General features: G+C 38.3%; 2 protein-coding genes across 2 annotated transcripts in view; both read right to left on the reverse strand.

Annotated features, from left to right (window-relative positions):
• Positions 1–1,282: 1,282 nt before the first annotated feature.
• Positions 1,283–17,091, reverse strand: part of F5 (coagulation factor V (proaccelerin, labile factor)) — a 142,580-nt gene continuing 126,771 nt past the window's right edge. Inside the window, exons 20-25 of the mRNA XM_006872654.1 lie at positions 15,788–15,891; positions 14,993–15,148; positions 9,754–9,898; positions 8,539–8,690; positions 3,618–3,800; positions 1,283–1,429 (exon numbers count right to left, since the gene is read on the reverse strand). Coding sequence (XP_006872716.1) covers positions 1,283–1,429; positions 3,618–3,800; positions 8,539–8,690; positions 9,754–9,898; positions 14,993–15,148; positions 15,788–15,891 — 887 coding nt within the window. The remainder of the gene's footprint in view (positions 1,430–3,617; positions 3,801–8,538; positions 8,691–9,753; positions 9,899–14,992; positions 15,149–15,787; positions 15,892–17,091) is intronic.
• LOC102818450 (40S ribosomal protein S3a-like) lies at positions 10,027–10,821 on the reverse strand. Its single transcript, XM_006872647.1, has 2 exons — positions 10,352–10,821; positions 10,027–10,183 (listed from the first exon to the last, which is right to left on the reverse strand). Exons 1-2 carry the CDS (start codon positions 10,819–10,821, stop codon positions 10,027–10,029), a joined length of 627 nt encoding a protein of 208 aa, XP_006872709.1.

The raw sequence follows: 17,091 nt of genomic DNA on the forward strand, positions 1-17,091 counted from the left end.
ATGACATGGAGAGATGGTGCAGCTGGGGACTTTAGACTCAGAGACAGAGAGAGGCTGTGTACTGACAACAGGGGTGCAGGCTTGTAGTGTATACCCTTTGGTTGGTTGATGATGCATGGAGGGGATTGTTACCATGTAAATGAAACGATATACAATAGGATGAATGTATAACTAATATTCTCCCATGTAAACTATCACATAATTCACAATGAAACATTTTTTTAAAATACTTGCTTGTTTTCTTTAATCTTAAATTACTGTGTTTTAAAAGAGAAATGTAGGCATGAAACCTATTTAAATCTAACCAGTAACCAGTTACCTAACTCCATGTGTTTCAGTTTTCTCTGTTTGTGATGTTTTAGAAATAATCATTAGGTCTTTTCTCTGATGCCCCTCTGGGTGGATTCTTTGATAAAAGAAATATTACCATTAGAAACCAGTGGGTGGCACAAATGATTTCTTTCACAGTGGAAGATTTCTTGGACCCCTTTACCATCTTTCCCAATCAGACTAATTAAATCTTACACTGTCTCCTGGTGTTTTATTCTGAGTTTGGAACTGGTTCATTCTGGTTTGATCCCCTGCTGTAAAAAATTTACAGTCTGAAAAACTCTATGTTGCTATGAGTAGGAATCCACTCCATGGCAGTGAGTGGACTAAGAATTTGCATAATATAACCTTTGTCTTATTAGCTGAATGCACAATAATTTGTGCTACCTGGGGATATCTAGATCTGTCACTGGTTACAAATTGGGCTGCTAACTTCAAGGTCGGCAGTTCGAAACCACCAGGTGTTCTGCGGGAGAAAGCTGAGGTTTTGGGCTCCCGTAAAGATCTGCAGCCTTGGAAACCCTGTGCAGGGTCACTATGAGTCGGAACCGAATCCATGGTACTTAACAACAACAACAACATCACTGGTTTACAATGGTAATATCACTTTTATCAGTGTGTAGAAGTTTTAAAAGAAAGATAATAAAATGTGTTAACTGCATGCATATTATCTGAAGCATTTTTAATTATTGTGAAAGAGAAGCCCTTTTCTTATTGGTTCTTGCTATTTACCCATTTGTATTTAAATTAGTGTAGAATTAATAGCTATCATCTCATTTAATGGAAGCAAGATGTTACATTATAAAGTTGCTATATAAGATTTTATTCCATAACAGAGAAAAAAAGAACTATTAGAAAATGGTTAGCATTTAAAATAGCTCTAAAATACATTGACAACTCTAAATGGTGTACAGCTTTAAAGAATCCCTCCTGTCTTGTTGAACAGCAAATTCTAGTAAAAATCACAGCCAAAGAGCTCCAGGCGAAGGGCAATACTTTGATTCCATGTTTTAGGAATGATGCGAATAAATCTGGAAATGATTGGTGGATTGAAAAAGTTCTTTGCTTGTCCTTTGGTATTATTATTTCCTTTGAATATCTGAAAGCAAACATGAGAAAAATCTTTTAATCATACCATAATGGACACAAAACAGTTACAAATTATGTTTTTGGCCTTTTAGTTCACATTGATGGTATCAAAAAACACATACAACACTGCCACAAGATGGACCCAAATCAATGATGCAATCAATTGCCAGACTGACCGCCTTAGAATCACATGATCCAACTTGAGTTTGGGATGGAGCAGCTGTAGACCCATTACTGCCCTTAGCCATTCTGTATCTGTGTGATTTTGAGCCTGTTACTCCCAGAAAATTTTACCTCCCAGAAGCTGTTACATAAAGACTAAAGGAATATGTGCAAATATATGTGTGTGCCTAGTAAGTGCCAGATACTGGGCACCAGTCAATGGAGTCCTGGTGTGGTGATGTAGGATAAAGCACTGGACCACAAAGTTGGTGGTTCAAATTTACCAGCCACTCCTTGGAAACCCTATTGCTGTTGTTGTTATTAAGTGCTGTCAAGTCAGTTCTGACCCATAGCGACCCTGTATAGGGTTTCCAAGGGGTGACTGATGAGCTTGAACCACCGACCTTGTGGCTCAAACTGACTGCAATCCAGCACATTAACTCACAGCACTGAGGGTCACTATAAGTAGGAACCTACTTGATGGCACTAACAACAGTAACAATCCATGGTTTAACTCTTACTAACATTTAAAATATAATGTGATCTTGTGTTTTATTTCTCTTTGAGGGTACATGCTTTCTGTCCCAAACTAAATGTTTTAGCCTTAAAAAAATGTTTTATCTGTTTTTGTTCATCCTCAGAAAATTCCCTAAGATTTACACACAGAAGAAGATAAATCACTGTTTAGTTTTGACAATAATAATGATGCTTCTTCTGTTATGAAGACCTGCTCATGGTGTAGTGAAAAGTGCAGCACGCTAAACCAATCAAATAAAAAATAGGGATTTAAAAGAGAGAAATAGGTTCAAATTCATTAGATGAGATAAACGATAGACATATAAGGAACACTCAATAAATACTAGCTCTCTCATGTGCTGTTCCTTTTACTGGCTTTAGCCCAATACCCGTTCCTGGAACACTAGGCACATTTCCTTAGCTTTGCCTCTGTTAGGATTTCTAAAGCATATTAACTAGTAAATTTAAGAATTTAGAAATGTAATGAAGTAGTTCATCTTGCAGGAAATTCCAGCCTTCCCATAAATAGGGATACCAATTGTTTCGCCCTTAATCACAATATAACACAGAAATGTTACTGTCTTGAATATTGTGATCATTCATGAATGACAAGTACACTAAAGGTAATGCTGTTGTTGTTGCTGTGTGCCATTTAGTTGGTTCCGACTCATGTTGTTTTTATTTGTTAGTGCTATTGAGTCAGTTCTGACTCATAGAGACCCTGTATAGGATTTCCAAGGAACAACTGGTGAGTTTGAACTGCCGACCTTATGGTTCGCTGTCCTGTGTTTATCCTATAGCGCCACACCAGGAGTTCTAGGTTATAATTCATAGCAACCCTGTATATAGGGTTTCCAAGAGGTGGGTTTGAATTGTCAGCCTTGCACTTATCAGTCAAGTGCTTATCCTACAACACCACACCAAGTAATGCTAATATGGTGAGGGTTCACAGTGGAAGATTTTCTGGACCCCTTTACCATCTTTCCCAGTCAGGACGAATTAAATCTTATAAGATTCCTTGGTGTTTTAATCTCAGAACTGAAACTGGTTCATTCTGATTTGACCACCTGTTGCAAAGACTTACAGTTTGAAAAACCCTATATTGGGTTGCTATGAACAGTAAGCTACTCCACGCAGTGGGTGAACTGAGAATTTGTATACCCCAGATATACTGAATCAGAATCTGCATTTTAACAAAATGAGTTATATAGTAGATATCCTCATAGAATCATCTGGGGATCTTGATAAAATGTGGATTCTGATCTGGGGTGGAAATGGAAATTCTCTACAGGAGGTTGAACTGGAATGAATCTGTTCAAAGTCCTGTTTATTCTATGCCACACAGTCAAAGCAGAAAGGTGATGTACCTGGTGTCCCAAGTCCAGGTGTCTGCAGAGCTAGTATTTAGAAGACTAAAAGATGTTGTGCTTGTCTATACATTTTGTCAAAAGCAAGGTATCTTTATTCTCATCACAGCAATTTTCAAATTCCTTTCCCTTTGTCAAGAAGCCACCCTGTACCTTGTCCACCATGACGAATTCCTCCCTGTAAGGTTTCCATTCCACTCCATGGTCGCTGTAGTGGATGGCATAACTCTTCACATACATTTCAGAGGACAGAGACTTGCAGCCTTGTGTCACAATTGCAGTTATCTTCTTGATTTTCAGCAGATCAATCTGTAGCCACTGCTTCATGTTGTTTGCCTAGGAACGTGATGAAAACGTGGAAGGCAGATGTGAAAACCTTTGCCTTTTTTTTTTAAACCAACATAGTCAGGATTGCACAGAGCTTAAAACAATTTCAGTATCGTCTTTTCTCTTAGGATTCACCATCTCCATCAAGCCTTCCCTTACTCCTTCTTGTTTGTTGCATATGTGTAATTTTTTAGTGTATTTATCATGTATTATAAAGAGCTCTGGTAGCATAGTGGTTATGAGTTGGCCTGCTAACCTTAAGGTCAGCACTTCAAAAATACCAGTTGTTCTGCAGGAGAAAGATGAGGCTTTCTGTTCCCATAAAGATTTACAGCCCCGGAAACCCTGTACATGGACACTATGAGTCGGAACTGACTCCATGGCACATAACCAACCAACCAACCAACGATGCATTGTACAGTAGCTATTTTCTTTACTTGTTATATTCCCTCCTCTTTGAGGAAAGGGCCTTATTAATTTTTATGCCTTGGTATCTACCACAATCCTTGTCATACAGTTGGTATTCAGTAAGTATTTGTTGAGTGAATGACTGAATTTTACTTAAGAAAATATATGAAGTTGCTAAATTATCTGTAAATATCATCTTCTTAAGCAAGTCAGTTTATGAGACTATTGCTGAAGGGTCATCAAGGAAAGATATGGAGACACCCCCCTCTTTTTATTTTAGAAACTTCCAAACATATGCAAAAACACAGATACTAGCATAATGAACTGTTATGGATTGAATTATGTTCTTCCAGTCCCATTTGGGAGTTATCTTTGTTATGGTAATGAGACAGGATTAGTGTAGGGTGTGATTTGAGTCAATCTGTTTGAGATATAAAAGAAATTAAAGCAAGCACGTTAAGAAGGAGAGATAGGGTAAGAAAGATGCCAAACCACTGGGAGATCGTCAAGGAACCAGAAAGCAAAAGTAGAAGAGACAAGGGAAACAAATCCATTTTCTTTGCTCATCTTTTAAATCAATATAATATTTGAGAGCTCTGATAAAGCCACACCTAAAACTTGATAAACTACACGGTAATTGTCAGGTTTCTGGCCTAACAAGCTCTCTTAGAATTGATCTAATCACATATTTGGTGACCTACGCTTAGAGAAAGAGGAGTTGAGTTTCAGAGTGATCTAAGATGAATTTTCACTTTGGGAGATTTATTCTGCCCTCCTGTTGTTGTTGTTGTTAAGTGCCATTGAGTCAGTTCTGACTCATAATGATCCTGTGTAGGGTTTCTAAGGAGCAGCTGGTGGGTTTGAATTGCTGACTTTGTGGTTCAAAGTCTAGCGCTGATCCTACAGTGAGTGAGTGCCATACCAGGAGTCCATCCTACCCCATAGACATATTCAATTCTTTATGAAATAATGTATGTGATATATGTTTCCTCAACCAAAGCCATGTATTTGTGTATGTATGTATACATATATGCAGGTATGTGTGTATTTGCATGCCGTATGTATTTTAAAAATAAAATTAAATGATTGTATTAGAAAATATTTTACTAATATTGTAACACTATCTAGTGAGGTTTGAATGGTGTCTTAGTGTCTCTTCAACTCGGGCTCAGAGCAGTGAGGAAAAATGAAGGTGCCTAGAGGATTTCTGCAGGCATAATAGAAGCCGGGATACTTGAGGCATAGGTCAATGAACGTCTACATGTGGACCTCCATAGGTCTTTCTTAGACTTTCAACCTCTCCAACAAGAACCCAGTCAGGATATTTCTTGCTAATGGAAGGTTAATCTAATAAAATATTTCTAATCTAGAATTCCTGGTGTGGCGCTGTGGGTTGATGCACCAGACTGCTAAGCCATTTGAACTGCAAAGACGGCAGTTCAAGCTCACCAGCTGCTTCTTGGAAACCCCATACAGGGTTGCTATGGGTCAGAACCGACTGAACGGCACTTCACAACAACAATCTAGAATTCCAAATTTTAAAATGACAGTGTTAAAAATAAAAATTAGTACTTCATCTTTGGGGCCTTTCTCACAAAGATGAAGAGATAATTATGTGCACAGCAAAAGTAACAAAATGCTGTAAAATGGAGGGTTGGGGTGACAAGTTTAATCATGAGCAATTCTAAAGGGCCATTTGGGAAATGACTGAATGACAGCCTCTTCAGCTTTTTGTTATTTTCTTTATATGATTATACAAATATCATGCAATGTATTATTATTTTGTTATCTTAACTTCTGTGGATCTCAGTTTCACACTCTGTAAAATTAAAAAGTGAGGTATTTGGGTTGCCTGAAATGGTGGAAGGAACATTAGCCTGTTTAGCAGGAGAATTGGATTCCAGTCCTGATTCTGCCACCAGATTAAACTAAAATTATAGTAGCGTAGTGGTTACAAAATGGGCTGCGAGCCACAAGGTCAGCAGCTCGAAACTACCAGCTGTTCCGTGGGAGAAAGATGAGGCTTTCTGCTCCCATAAAGATTTACAGCCTTGGAAACCCTGTATAAGGTCGCCATGAGTAGGAACTGACTCCATAGCACACAACAACAACAACAACAACAACAAAATGTTATCTCTTAAAGGTTTAGACTTGAAAGCCAAATTCTGGATTAGCTGTTTTACAAAATCTCTTACCACTGTAAGATTCTGTAATTCTATGATGGGCCAGAAATGAGTGTTAAAGCAACAGTCAAGAAATCAAATGACGTATTTCATTAAGCAAATCAGCTGCAGAAAACCTCCCTAAAGTGCTAAAAAGCATAGCTGTCACCTTGAGGACTAAGGTACCTGACCCAAGCTGTGGTATTTTCAATCACCTGATTTACAAGCAAAAGCTGGACAATGAATAAGAATAATTAATGCATTTGAGTTATGGTGTTGGCAAAGAATATTGAATATGCCACGGACTGGCTACCTGAAGAACAGCCAAAACTGTCTTGGAAGAAGTACAGACAGAATGTTCCTTAGAAGTGAGGATGGCAAGACTTCGTCTCATGTCCTTTGGACATGGTATCAGGAGGGATTAGTCCCTGAAGAAGGACAGCCTATGGGGTAAAGTAGAGAGTCATGGAAAAAGGGAAAGACCACCAACAAGATGGATTGACACAGTGGTAAAACGGTGCTAAAATACAGCAATAACTGAGAGGGAGGACGGTGCAGGACCAGGTAGTGTTTATTCTGTTGTAGGGTTGTTACAAGTCAGAACTGACTCGATGGCATCTAACAACAACATTAATAATTACCCTAAAGTTTAGTCACCGGAAACACTTGACTAATTAAATAATTATATAATTCATTCATTAATATCAGTTAGGAACAATATAATGCTTTGTGTGTGTTGCTGTTAAGTGGATTTTTATTTATAATCATTCATTCATTCATTCATATCACTTAGGAACAATGTAACACTTTGTGTTGTTGATGTAAAGTGGATTCTGACTTACAGCAACCCTGTATAGGGTTTCTGAGGAGCAAGTGGTAGATTTGAACTGTTGACCTTTAGATTAGCAGTCCAGAGCTTATCCTATAGCGCCACAACAGGAATGCTTTGGAAGGTGTTTATTAAGCACAGATGACTGATTTATAACTCTAGATTTACAACATTTTATCCTACCTTAAATTGTCTCAAGGGATGTTACAAATCTCTTTTGAAAATGGGAATAAAGATTTAAATGGTACTCTTATGAAAATAAAAAATATTGCTAAATTGAGAGAGGAAAAAAAAGAGATGTTGCAATTTAAAATCATTTGCTTCTCAGTAATTTGTTGTTATTGTTGTTGTTAGGTGTTGAGTCAGGTTCAACTCATAGTGATCAAAATACTGCCTGGTTCTGTGCCAACCTCACAACTGTTGTTATGTTTGAGCCCATTGCAGTCACTGAATCAAACCATCTCATTGGGGATCTTTCTCTTTTTTTGCTGACTCTCTCCTTTACCAAGCATGATGTCCCTTATTCTCACCATCCTGACTTCTAAAGAACATTCTGGCTGTACTTCACCAACACAGAATTATTTGTTCTTCTGATAGCCCAGGGTACTGTCAATATTTTTCACTAACACCATATTTCAAATGTAAGTTATAAGGAGCTCTGGTAGCGTAGTGGTTACGAATCTTAAGGTTAGCAATTTGAAACTACCAGCTGTTCCGCAGGAGAAAGATGAGGCTTTCTGCTCCTGTAAAGATTTACAGCCTTGGAAACCCTGTACAGGGTCGCTATGGGTCGGAACCGACTCAACGGCACTTAACAATAACAATATAAGTTATATAAATCAGGAGTATGCAAATCATTGCCCACGCATTAAATCTTATCAGTCAAATCTCATTTATTTTTATAAATACAATTTTATTGGAACACAGCCATCATCATATATACACATATTACTTATTACTGCTTTTCTGCTATGATGGCAGATTTGAAAAGCTAGAACAAAGAATGTATGATGGCTCACAAAACTAAAACTATTTATTATCTGGTCCTTACCAATTCCTGTTCTAAATTAAGGCCAGATCAAGAACCACACAGGTGATAAAGTGACTTCTCTCTCTCAGTCAAAGATTCGGGCTAAAGCTATCATGTTAGCAGACATCCTAGATTTGGGGGCCTAGAATCTTAATCTGCAAAGATGGAAACAATATTTCTGTTTCCTAGGATTCTTCCCTTTGCTCACACCCTCTCCCAACCCACCCACACAGCCCCATTTCTTGTAGTAAGGGCCTTTGTGTGTTTGTTTGTTTTCCTGAAGGGCTGAGAGAACTCCATTCACAAGGGATACTTCACCTTGGCTTGCCAGGCGTTCACACGGCCCTGGGCATTGAGCCGGGCATAAGAGGGTTCCCAGTAATCTCCCCACCAAGATTTTTTAAACGAGGAAGCTGTGATTTGTTTGTTTTCTATCTTCCCACTTTCCATACCCAGTGGTGTGGAGCACCCTGCCAAGAGAAAAATCATGTCATTAATTATGCTCAATCTGTATTCCCTGCATGGCATTTTGCACTGCAGAAGAGATAAGAAATAATATTCCTACCAAGTACCAACAAAAACAAACCACCCTAACAATGAATATTTATTGAACCCAAGTGCCAAAAAACCATTCACAAGCTTTATTTGTATTAATTAATGATTCTAATTATCTTCACTTTACAAATGAGAATTCAAAAGAACAGGAGGAAAAAATAACTTGCCTAAAGTAACGCAGCAAAAATTATTAGGGATTGATTCTGAGCCCAGGCTATCTGACATCAAATGCATGTTCTAAGCATCTAAAGTCACTTCCTCTGTTTAACAGAGCATGATATATCTAATGGTCATGACACCTTTGGTCTTTGAGATAGACAATGTTCTAGAATTATCAATATACTGGGAGATGAAAACATATTCTGTTTCTTCTTCTAACAAAAGCTACAGAAAAAAAGATATGGTAGCTCCTTGGTGTTGTTATTGTTGTTGTTAGGTGCCATTGCATTGGTTCTGACTCCTATGACCCTGTGCACAACAGAATGAAACACTGCTCAGTTCTGCACTAACCTCATAATTGCTACACTTGAGCCCATTGCTGCTGCCAGTGTGTCAATCTGTCTCACTGGGGTCTTCCTCTTTTTCACTGCCCTTTCACTTTACAAAGTATGATGACCTTCTCACGGGACTCCAAAGTACAAGGGTCATATGAAGTCTTGCCACCCTCATTTCTAAGAAATATTACATGGTGACTAATAAGGAGCTCCTAATCTAGATATAATAATCTAGAGATTATTTCAGCCAGTCAGAGAGCTGACACCATCTATAAGAATAATGCCTTGATGGTATGGATGCTGTCCTGCCTCTCCTAAGAAGGGCCTTAACTCAAAGGTAATTTACCTCAGTGATAATAGAACCCCAGTTTTCTAGAGCTCTTTCCAGCAGTCAAAGTCATTGAAGTGAACTAAAAATTTTACCCATGTGCCCATCTTAATTTTCTGAGTGGCAGGAAGAAAATAATGCATCTTTGTTCCTTACCATTAACCTCACAACCTTGCAGCTCCATTCGGAGGGTAGGTCTGTTATAGGATCTAGTTGGTGAGATCCTAATATATCTAGCCACAATAGGTGGGTCAAACAGGTTATCTTTTATTGTAGAGGCATCTGAATTGCCATCAAAATACTGGAAGAAAATAGGAAAACTTAGTAATGAGACTTAATTCTTTCAAAGCTATTTTACAATACACAATTTAATATCATTTTTTTTTCACAAATAAGATTTTTTATTTGTCACCATTAAAAGTCTGAATTTTAAACAGATTCTTGAACCCGTGGTTCATAGCCATCAGCTCGTTCAACTTTAGCACCTGTCTCATCTCCAGTAGCTTTTCCAGAACTACTGCCTTCACCATGAAGCTCCATGAGTTTTCCCAGCTCAAACTTAGGCTTCTTCAGCATTTTTACTTTCCTAACAAACACGTCATGGAGAGGGTAAATAGACTGGCACGCCTTCACTATGTCCTTTCCAATGCTGTCTGGAATCAGTTTATTGACCACTTCTTTCAAGTCATTTGTCTGCACCTCTCGGGTCATGATTTCCATCATTTTCTTCCGGATTTGATGGACCTGTTGGTGCTGAGCATAAGATGGCTTCCGAATCTGGTTGTTGCGTTTTTTAGTAAAACCAACACAGAACAGGCGAAGTAAATAACCATCTGTAGTCTTGACATCAACATGAGCTTCAATCACGGTCTGCCATTTTTTGACCATGGAGCACATTTTGTCACGGGAAAGATCCATGCCATGGAAGTTGGTCAAGCAGTTTTTGCCCTGAACATCCTCAGTAATTAGCTTGAATTTTCTAAATGCAACTCCATCGTTCTGCAGATCAGCAAGACTCACTTCAAAAACACGACCCTTGAGTCCATCAGATGCAATTTTGGTTCCTTGAGTCCTTGTGACTAGTGTTTTCCCAATATTTCTTACATTGAACATAGCTGTTGCCTTTACATCATACCAATCTTTCTTAGAAAATGGATCAACCACTTTCTTCTTGGCTCCTTTTTTGCCACCTTTTGTAAGGCGCTTGTTCTTGCCGACCGCCATGGTGCTGCTCAGAGAGCCAAAAGGGCGGAAGTACCTTAATATCATTTTTATGTTGTGATATTAAGTTCTCATGTGATCTGTTCAAATCCATTTGTTCTTAAAAATTAATTGGGGAAATGCCCATTTTTGGTAAGATGGTAAATTCTATTCCTCCTGATAAACACAGTTAACAACCCTGGACATTCATTATATATAAAATAAACATTAAGAAGACTCAAGGGAAATCAAGGAAAATTAAAATACAACATATCAGAATTTGCTGGAACTATGTTGAGAGGGAAATTTATAGCACTGTATGCATACATCAATAAAAAAGAAAAGTCGAAAATCAATTCCCACCTCAAGAACCTAGAAAAAAGAAGAGCAAAATAAATGTAAACCAAGCAGAACAAAGCTAAGAACTTCAATCAGTAAAACTGAAAATATAAAAGCACAAAAAATCAATATAGCAAAGCTAATTTTCTAAAAAGATCAGTAAAATTGATAGACCTTGAACAAAACTAACAAAGTACAAAAGCGATATCATTGACTAGTATCAGGAATGAAACAGGGGTTATTACTACAGATCCCTCAGACATCAAAAGAATATTAAGAGAATATGACAAACAACTCTATATGTATAAATTGAACAATTTGGTGATAATGGACCAATTTCTTGAAAAATGCAAGCTAGCCCAACTCATTCAAGGTGAAAGAGATCATTTGAAGAGTCCTATAATTGTATAAATGGGTTACACATTTGGGCTGAGCTGCTAATCGCAAGGTCAGAAGTTCTAATCTACCAACTGCTCCACAGAAGAGCTTTTCTGCTCCTATAAAGGTTTACAGCCTCAGAAACACTATACAGGGTCGCTATAAGTCAGAAACACCTCCATGGCACACAACAAGTAACTAGTAGAGAAATTGAATTTGTAATATAAATACTGTCTCCCCCCTCACCAAATCTGTGGGCACAGATTGTTGCATTGGAGAATTCTATCAACATTTAAAGAAGATTTAACAGAATCTCTTGCAGAAAACAACTAACCAAGAATGCTTTTCAATTCATTTAATGAAATATCACTCTGATATTAAAACTGAAGCTACTACAAACAAATAGACATACCATTGTACCTCATAAAGAAAGATGCAGATATCTTTAAGCTATGGACTCTCACTACAACTTCTCGTCTCTCTCTAATACTGATTAGAGAGAACCATAATTTAACATTTTTTCTGACGTGTTCTAAGGTATATAGCAAATAACTAATTATTGGAAATAGTAATTTCTTTCTAGATGTCTAGTAATGTATTGCTTAAAAATAATAAATGGTTTACATAAAAACAAATGGATACAGATTGAAGATAATTAGTATAAGATGACAGATAGCATTTAGACAGCTTTGGGAGGGTGGGGGAGGGAGTGTTTAGGATAGAATGGGAAATGTTGGAGTAAATACAACCTAGCCATTAGGAATAACCGTAGTTGAGCTCACAGGAGATTTAGCAGGGAACATCATTCCTCAGGCATGTTGTAATAACAACAAAAAAATCTGAGAATCCAAAAAGATGGAGACAGCATAAAGGCTCGTCAACGGAATAATGGTTAAACAAACTTTGGTACATACACACAATGGAATACAACACAATTTTGAAAAGCAATGATGAATTTGTGACATACCTCAAAACATGGATGAACCTGAAGGATGTTATGCTGAGTGAAATTAGTCAATTCCAGAGGACAAATATTGTATGAGACCACTAGGTTTTATGCTAAAAGAAACATTCTTTGATGGTTACCAGGGGTGGGAAAGAAGGGAGAGTAATTCACGGACTAGAGGGTTGTTGTTAGGTGCCATCGAGTTGGTTCTGACCCATAGCGACCCTGTATAGGGTTTCCTAGGAGCAGCTGGTGAGCTTGAACTGCCAAACTTGAGTTCAAACTGACTTTGTAGTTCAACACACTAATCCACAGTGCCACACCAGGACTAGAGGGTTGTTGTTAAGTACCGTGGAGTCGGTTCTGACTCATAGTGATCCTGCACAGGGTTTCCAAGGCTGCAAATCTGTATGGGAGCAGAAATCTTCATCTTTCTCCTGCAGGACAGCTGGTAATTTCTAACTGCTGACCTTAAGGCTAGCAGCCCAATTCATAACCACTACACTACCAGAGAGGCAATATATAACATGCGGGATGTTGGCAGAAGAATGATGAAGACAGGTGAAGACACAGGGAGGAATGAAAGGGTTAAAGGGGATAGAGGTAAACACTGTTACTCACAACCCTGCAACAACAGTGTTTGACAGGTAGATGGACAGGTATACAAGCTGAGTTGTTATCGGAGGGATAGTGGGAGTATGCTCACAAATATATAAGGGTTTGACAGAGGATATTTGTACATATGTATTAACCTTTGGTACAAACACACCTATGAATGTGGTGGAGAATACAAGGGAAAAATGATGAAAACTTCTTAGATATTATCAAACACCTTAAGATAATGATTACTGGGCCTGGAGGCTCAGGACCATAGTCTAAGGGGACACCATGGTCACCTGGCAAACACAGTCCACAAAGACTTTGTTCTACATCCTACTTTAGTGAGTAGTGACTGAGATCTTGATCTCAGTGTGGGATGCACTTGTGGTCACAATGAAAATAAGAGGAAGTACTAAAAGCATGAAACTGATTTCCTGAGACTTCGAAGAAGCTGAAGACCATTCACAAAGTGGATACTAAAGTTTGTTCAATAGCAGCAGCCCTGTACTCCACAGGGAATTCACCATCACATTCCAACCCTGTGATCAGAGCAATGGAAGATATTTTAATACAGATGGGAAAACCTGGAATTGAAGAAGAAGCCATTGTATTCATGAGGCTGCACTAGTGTGGAGCAAAAGGGGCGTCTTGGTGATCCACAGATGGTAGGAGGATGAATCTTGACTCTGCACCTTGATAGAGAGCCATGGGTATGTTTTAAAACTGCTCTGGCTTCAATTTTCTCAGGATTGTTATGAGTATTAAACTGGATAATGTGAATCAAGGTTACAATCAGATACATAGTGGACCTACAATAAATGAATAGTAATGTGGAAAAAAAAGCTCATGAGCAGCCATCTAAGGTGTAACTATTGGTCTTTTCATGTGTGTAGGATAAAAGAATGATGAAAATTGAAGGCACTTGAAATCAATTAGTCCAATGGACTAATGGAACATGTGAACATCAATCTCCACAATTCTGAGACCAGAACTAGATAGGTAGAAAAATTACCCATTGCTGGAAAGGGATCACATTAGAAGATTCTGGATAGAGAGGGAGAAAATGTGGAACAAAACTCAAAAATTATAAAAAAGAGACCTGGCTTACTAGTCAAAAAGAGACTGGAGGAACCTGAGACTATGGGCCTTGGGAAGTCTGCAGGTCTGGAACAGAACTCACTCTCATGGCCCCAATTTTCAGCCAATCAGTGGATAGATATATAGGAGGACAACAACACTAGGGATACATGTTCACCATGGAATGGTCAAACATTCAAGATTAAAAGGGCGACATTTACTTAAGGACAAAGTTCAGAAGGGATGGGAAAGAGGGTGGGATGGAAATAAGAACCACACGGAGGAAGTGGGATCACTGTTGTTGCATGGAGGGAGTGCAATCATTGAGATGAAACAGAGTGTATGATTTGTTGAATGTAAAACTCATGATCTGTTCTATAAGCCATCACTATAATACAATATAAAGTGTCAAAAAAAGAGAGAAGTCTGAGAACTACCCACTTTTAGAGTCTTAATGGCATTAACACTATCATTTCCTTCAGGTATAATGAAATAAAGAATAAAATACAAAATTTAGTAAAATCAAAACTCTTGGCCAATTTTTAGCATGAGCTCTGTGAAGTAGCAGACTAGATACTTTGCTCTGCTGAATACCATCAGTCAATCTGAGAAGTTGGATATTTTGTTTGATGGCAAACTGATTTTTCAAGTTCTGTTGGGTTGTGAAGTTTCAGAAGTCCAACATATCCCTTTAATTTGTAATGCACAGACCCCTCACATCATCACATTCCTCCATTCACAGTTTCTAAACCCAGAAATGTATTACTTTTTTTTAGTAAAAAATAGCATAGTCATAAGCATAGTCAAGTAACCCTGGGCTCTGTTTTAAGATTGAGATAGAAACACCACACAGACCATTATGTTTTTGATGCTGTTCCCTTTGAAGATCTGCCAGCTTGTAAGGTCAGAACTGTAAGCCACATAGAACTCCATAGTATAGTAGGGCTTCAGGTAGTGTTTGGCACCTTGGGTCTGGATCCCTGTCAATATGACTTTCCTTTGTAAGTCCACCTGCAACACAGTAAAGCTATTCAACAGAACCGTCCTTGCCAACAAATCACACACTGCCTTCATTCATTAGACAGTTTTGTTTAGAACTAAAGAGTCAGCAGGCAAATAAAATGCCTAACTACGATGCATATTTGAACACAAAGCACCCAGATGTACTACTAACTAACTGTGTATAATTGTGGGAAATTAGTTAACCTGTCTGTGCCTCAGAATTTTTATCTGTAAGGTAGATATTACTAGGCAAAGTCTCACATGGTTGATTTTCAGGCTTCTGAGTATTTAGAATGGTGCCTATCAGTTTCTAATTGCCATCAAGTCGACTTCAATCCATGGCGGCCCTACGTGTGTCAGAGTAGAACTGTGCTCTGTACGCTTTTCAATAGCTGACTGTTTTGGAAGTAAATCACCAGGCCTTTCTACTGCAATGTTTCTGGGTGGACTGAAACTTCCAACCTTTCTGGTTCACAACTAAGCACATGAATCATTTGAAACACCCAGGGACTCCCAGAAGAATGCTTAGCACCTAGTAATTATTATTTGACCAACATCATTGCAACAACAACAAGAAGAAGAAATTCGGAAAAGCATTGTCATTGCTACTATTATAACAGCAGCAGATTTCAGGTTAGTGAAGCACACCTGGATCCAGGGGTTAGAGCCAAGTTCTCTTGAAAGTTTTTCTATGCTCCATGCATTATACGATCCGCCGTTGTTTAATCTTGCTAATTTAGGCTCCCAATGACCTAAATTCAGAGGAAGAAAACATTTATTCTGAATTATTTTTAAAAGCCAGACAACTGGCAATTTCTCAAAGGAATTTCTTTTCTATTGGAAAATCAGGCCCACAAAGAACCTTGTGCTGTAGTTACCAGTACAGGTGACCAGGGGTCTTGGCTACTAAGTCCATCCTAAATGATGAAATCTTGGCTTTAGATCTGTGTTGGGTCAGCTGTCACTCACCACGTATCCCTTTCCTGCACATAGGTCATGTTTGTCTTTGTTCTGTTATGCTGATGTGGCTGCTGCTGAGTGAACCTGCTTAGTAGGAAGACATGGGAGTGGGCTATGGAGCCCCATGATCCCTTGCAAATTGACTTCTTTATCTTGAGAAGGGCTTAGAGGCAGAGTGAGAGACTTAGGAGGAATTCCTTACACAGTTTCTTATATAGATTAATAGTTGGTAAATCAAAGGGCCCTACTAAATAGGATTATCATACTTGTTGGATAAAATCCTATGGATTTGAATGGAATACTACGTGTGTGCGCAAACCCAGAAAAGATGAATGGGGAAAGGTTTGGAAATGAGCACCTGACCATAAAAGTAAGCTATTCACTCCTTGCTAAATCCTTATAAGGAAGCGCACACCATAACTCAAAAGCATCAATTTTTCTACAGTCTTCTTTATTCACTGTCCAGCTTTAGCATGCATATGAGGCTATTGAAAATACTATGGCTTGAGTCAGGTGCACCTTAGTCCTCAAGATGACATCTTTGCTCTTCAACACTTTAAAAAGGTCTTGTGCAGCAGATTTGCCTAATGCAATACGTTGTTTGATTTCCTGACTGCTGCTTCCATGAGTGTTGATAGTTGATCCAAGAAGAATGAAGTCCTTGACAACTTCAATCTTTTCTCCCTTGATGTTTGTTTATTGGTCCAGTGGTGAGGATTTTTGTTTTCTTTACATTGAGATGTAATCCATACCAAAGACTGTGCTCTTGGATCTTCATCAGTAAATATTTTAAGATCTCTTCACTTTCAGCAAGCAAGGTTGTATCATCTGCATATCGCAGGTTGTTAATGAGTCTTCCTCCAATCCTGATGCCATATTTTTCTTCATAGAATCCAGCTTCTCAGATTTGCTCAGCATACATGTTGAATAAGTATGGTGAAAGAATACAACCTTGTTGCACACCTTTCTTCATTTTAAACCATTCAGTATTC

Source organism: Chrysochloris asiatica, unplaced genomic scaffold (assembly GCF_000296735.1).
Source record: "Chrysochloris asiatica unplaced genomic scaffold, ChrAsi1.0 scaffold00207, whole genome shotgun sequence".
Taxonomy (NCBI): domain Eukaryota; kingdom Metazoa; phylum Chordata; class Mammalia; order Afrosoricida; family Chrysochloridae; genus Chrysochloris; species Chrysochloris asiatica.

What these genes read in the sequence shown, in the direction of transcription:
- LOC102818450 (XM_006872647.1), bottom strand. Translation starts at nt 10,821, where the DNA reads ATGGCGGTCGGCAAGAACAAGCGCCTTACAAAAGGTGGCAAAAAAGGA. An exon ending in CGGAAGCCATCTTATGCTCA is followed by an intron (nt 10,184 to 10,351) that starts GCACCAACAGGT and finishes CGTGTTTGTTAG; the next exon opens with GAAAGTAAAAATGCTGAAGA.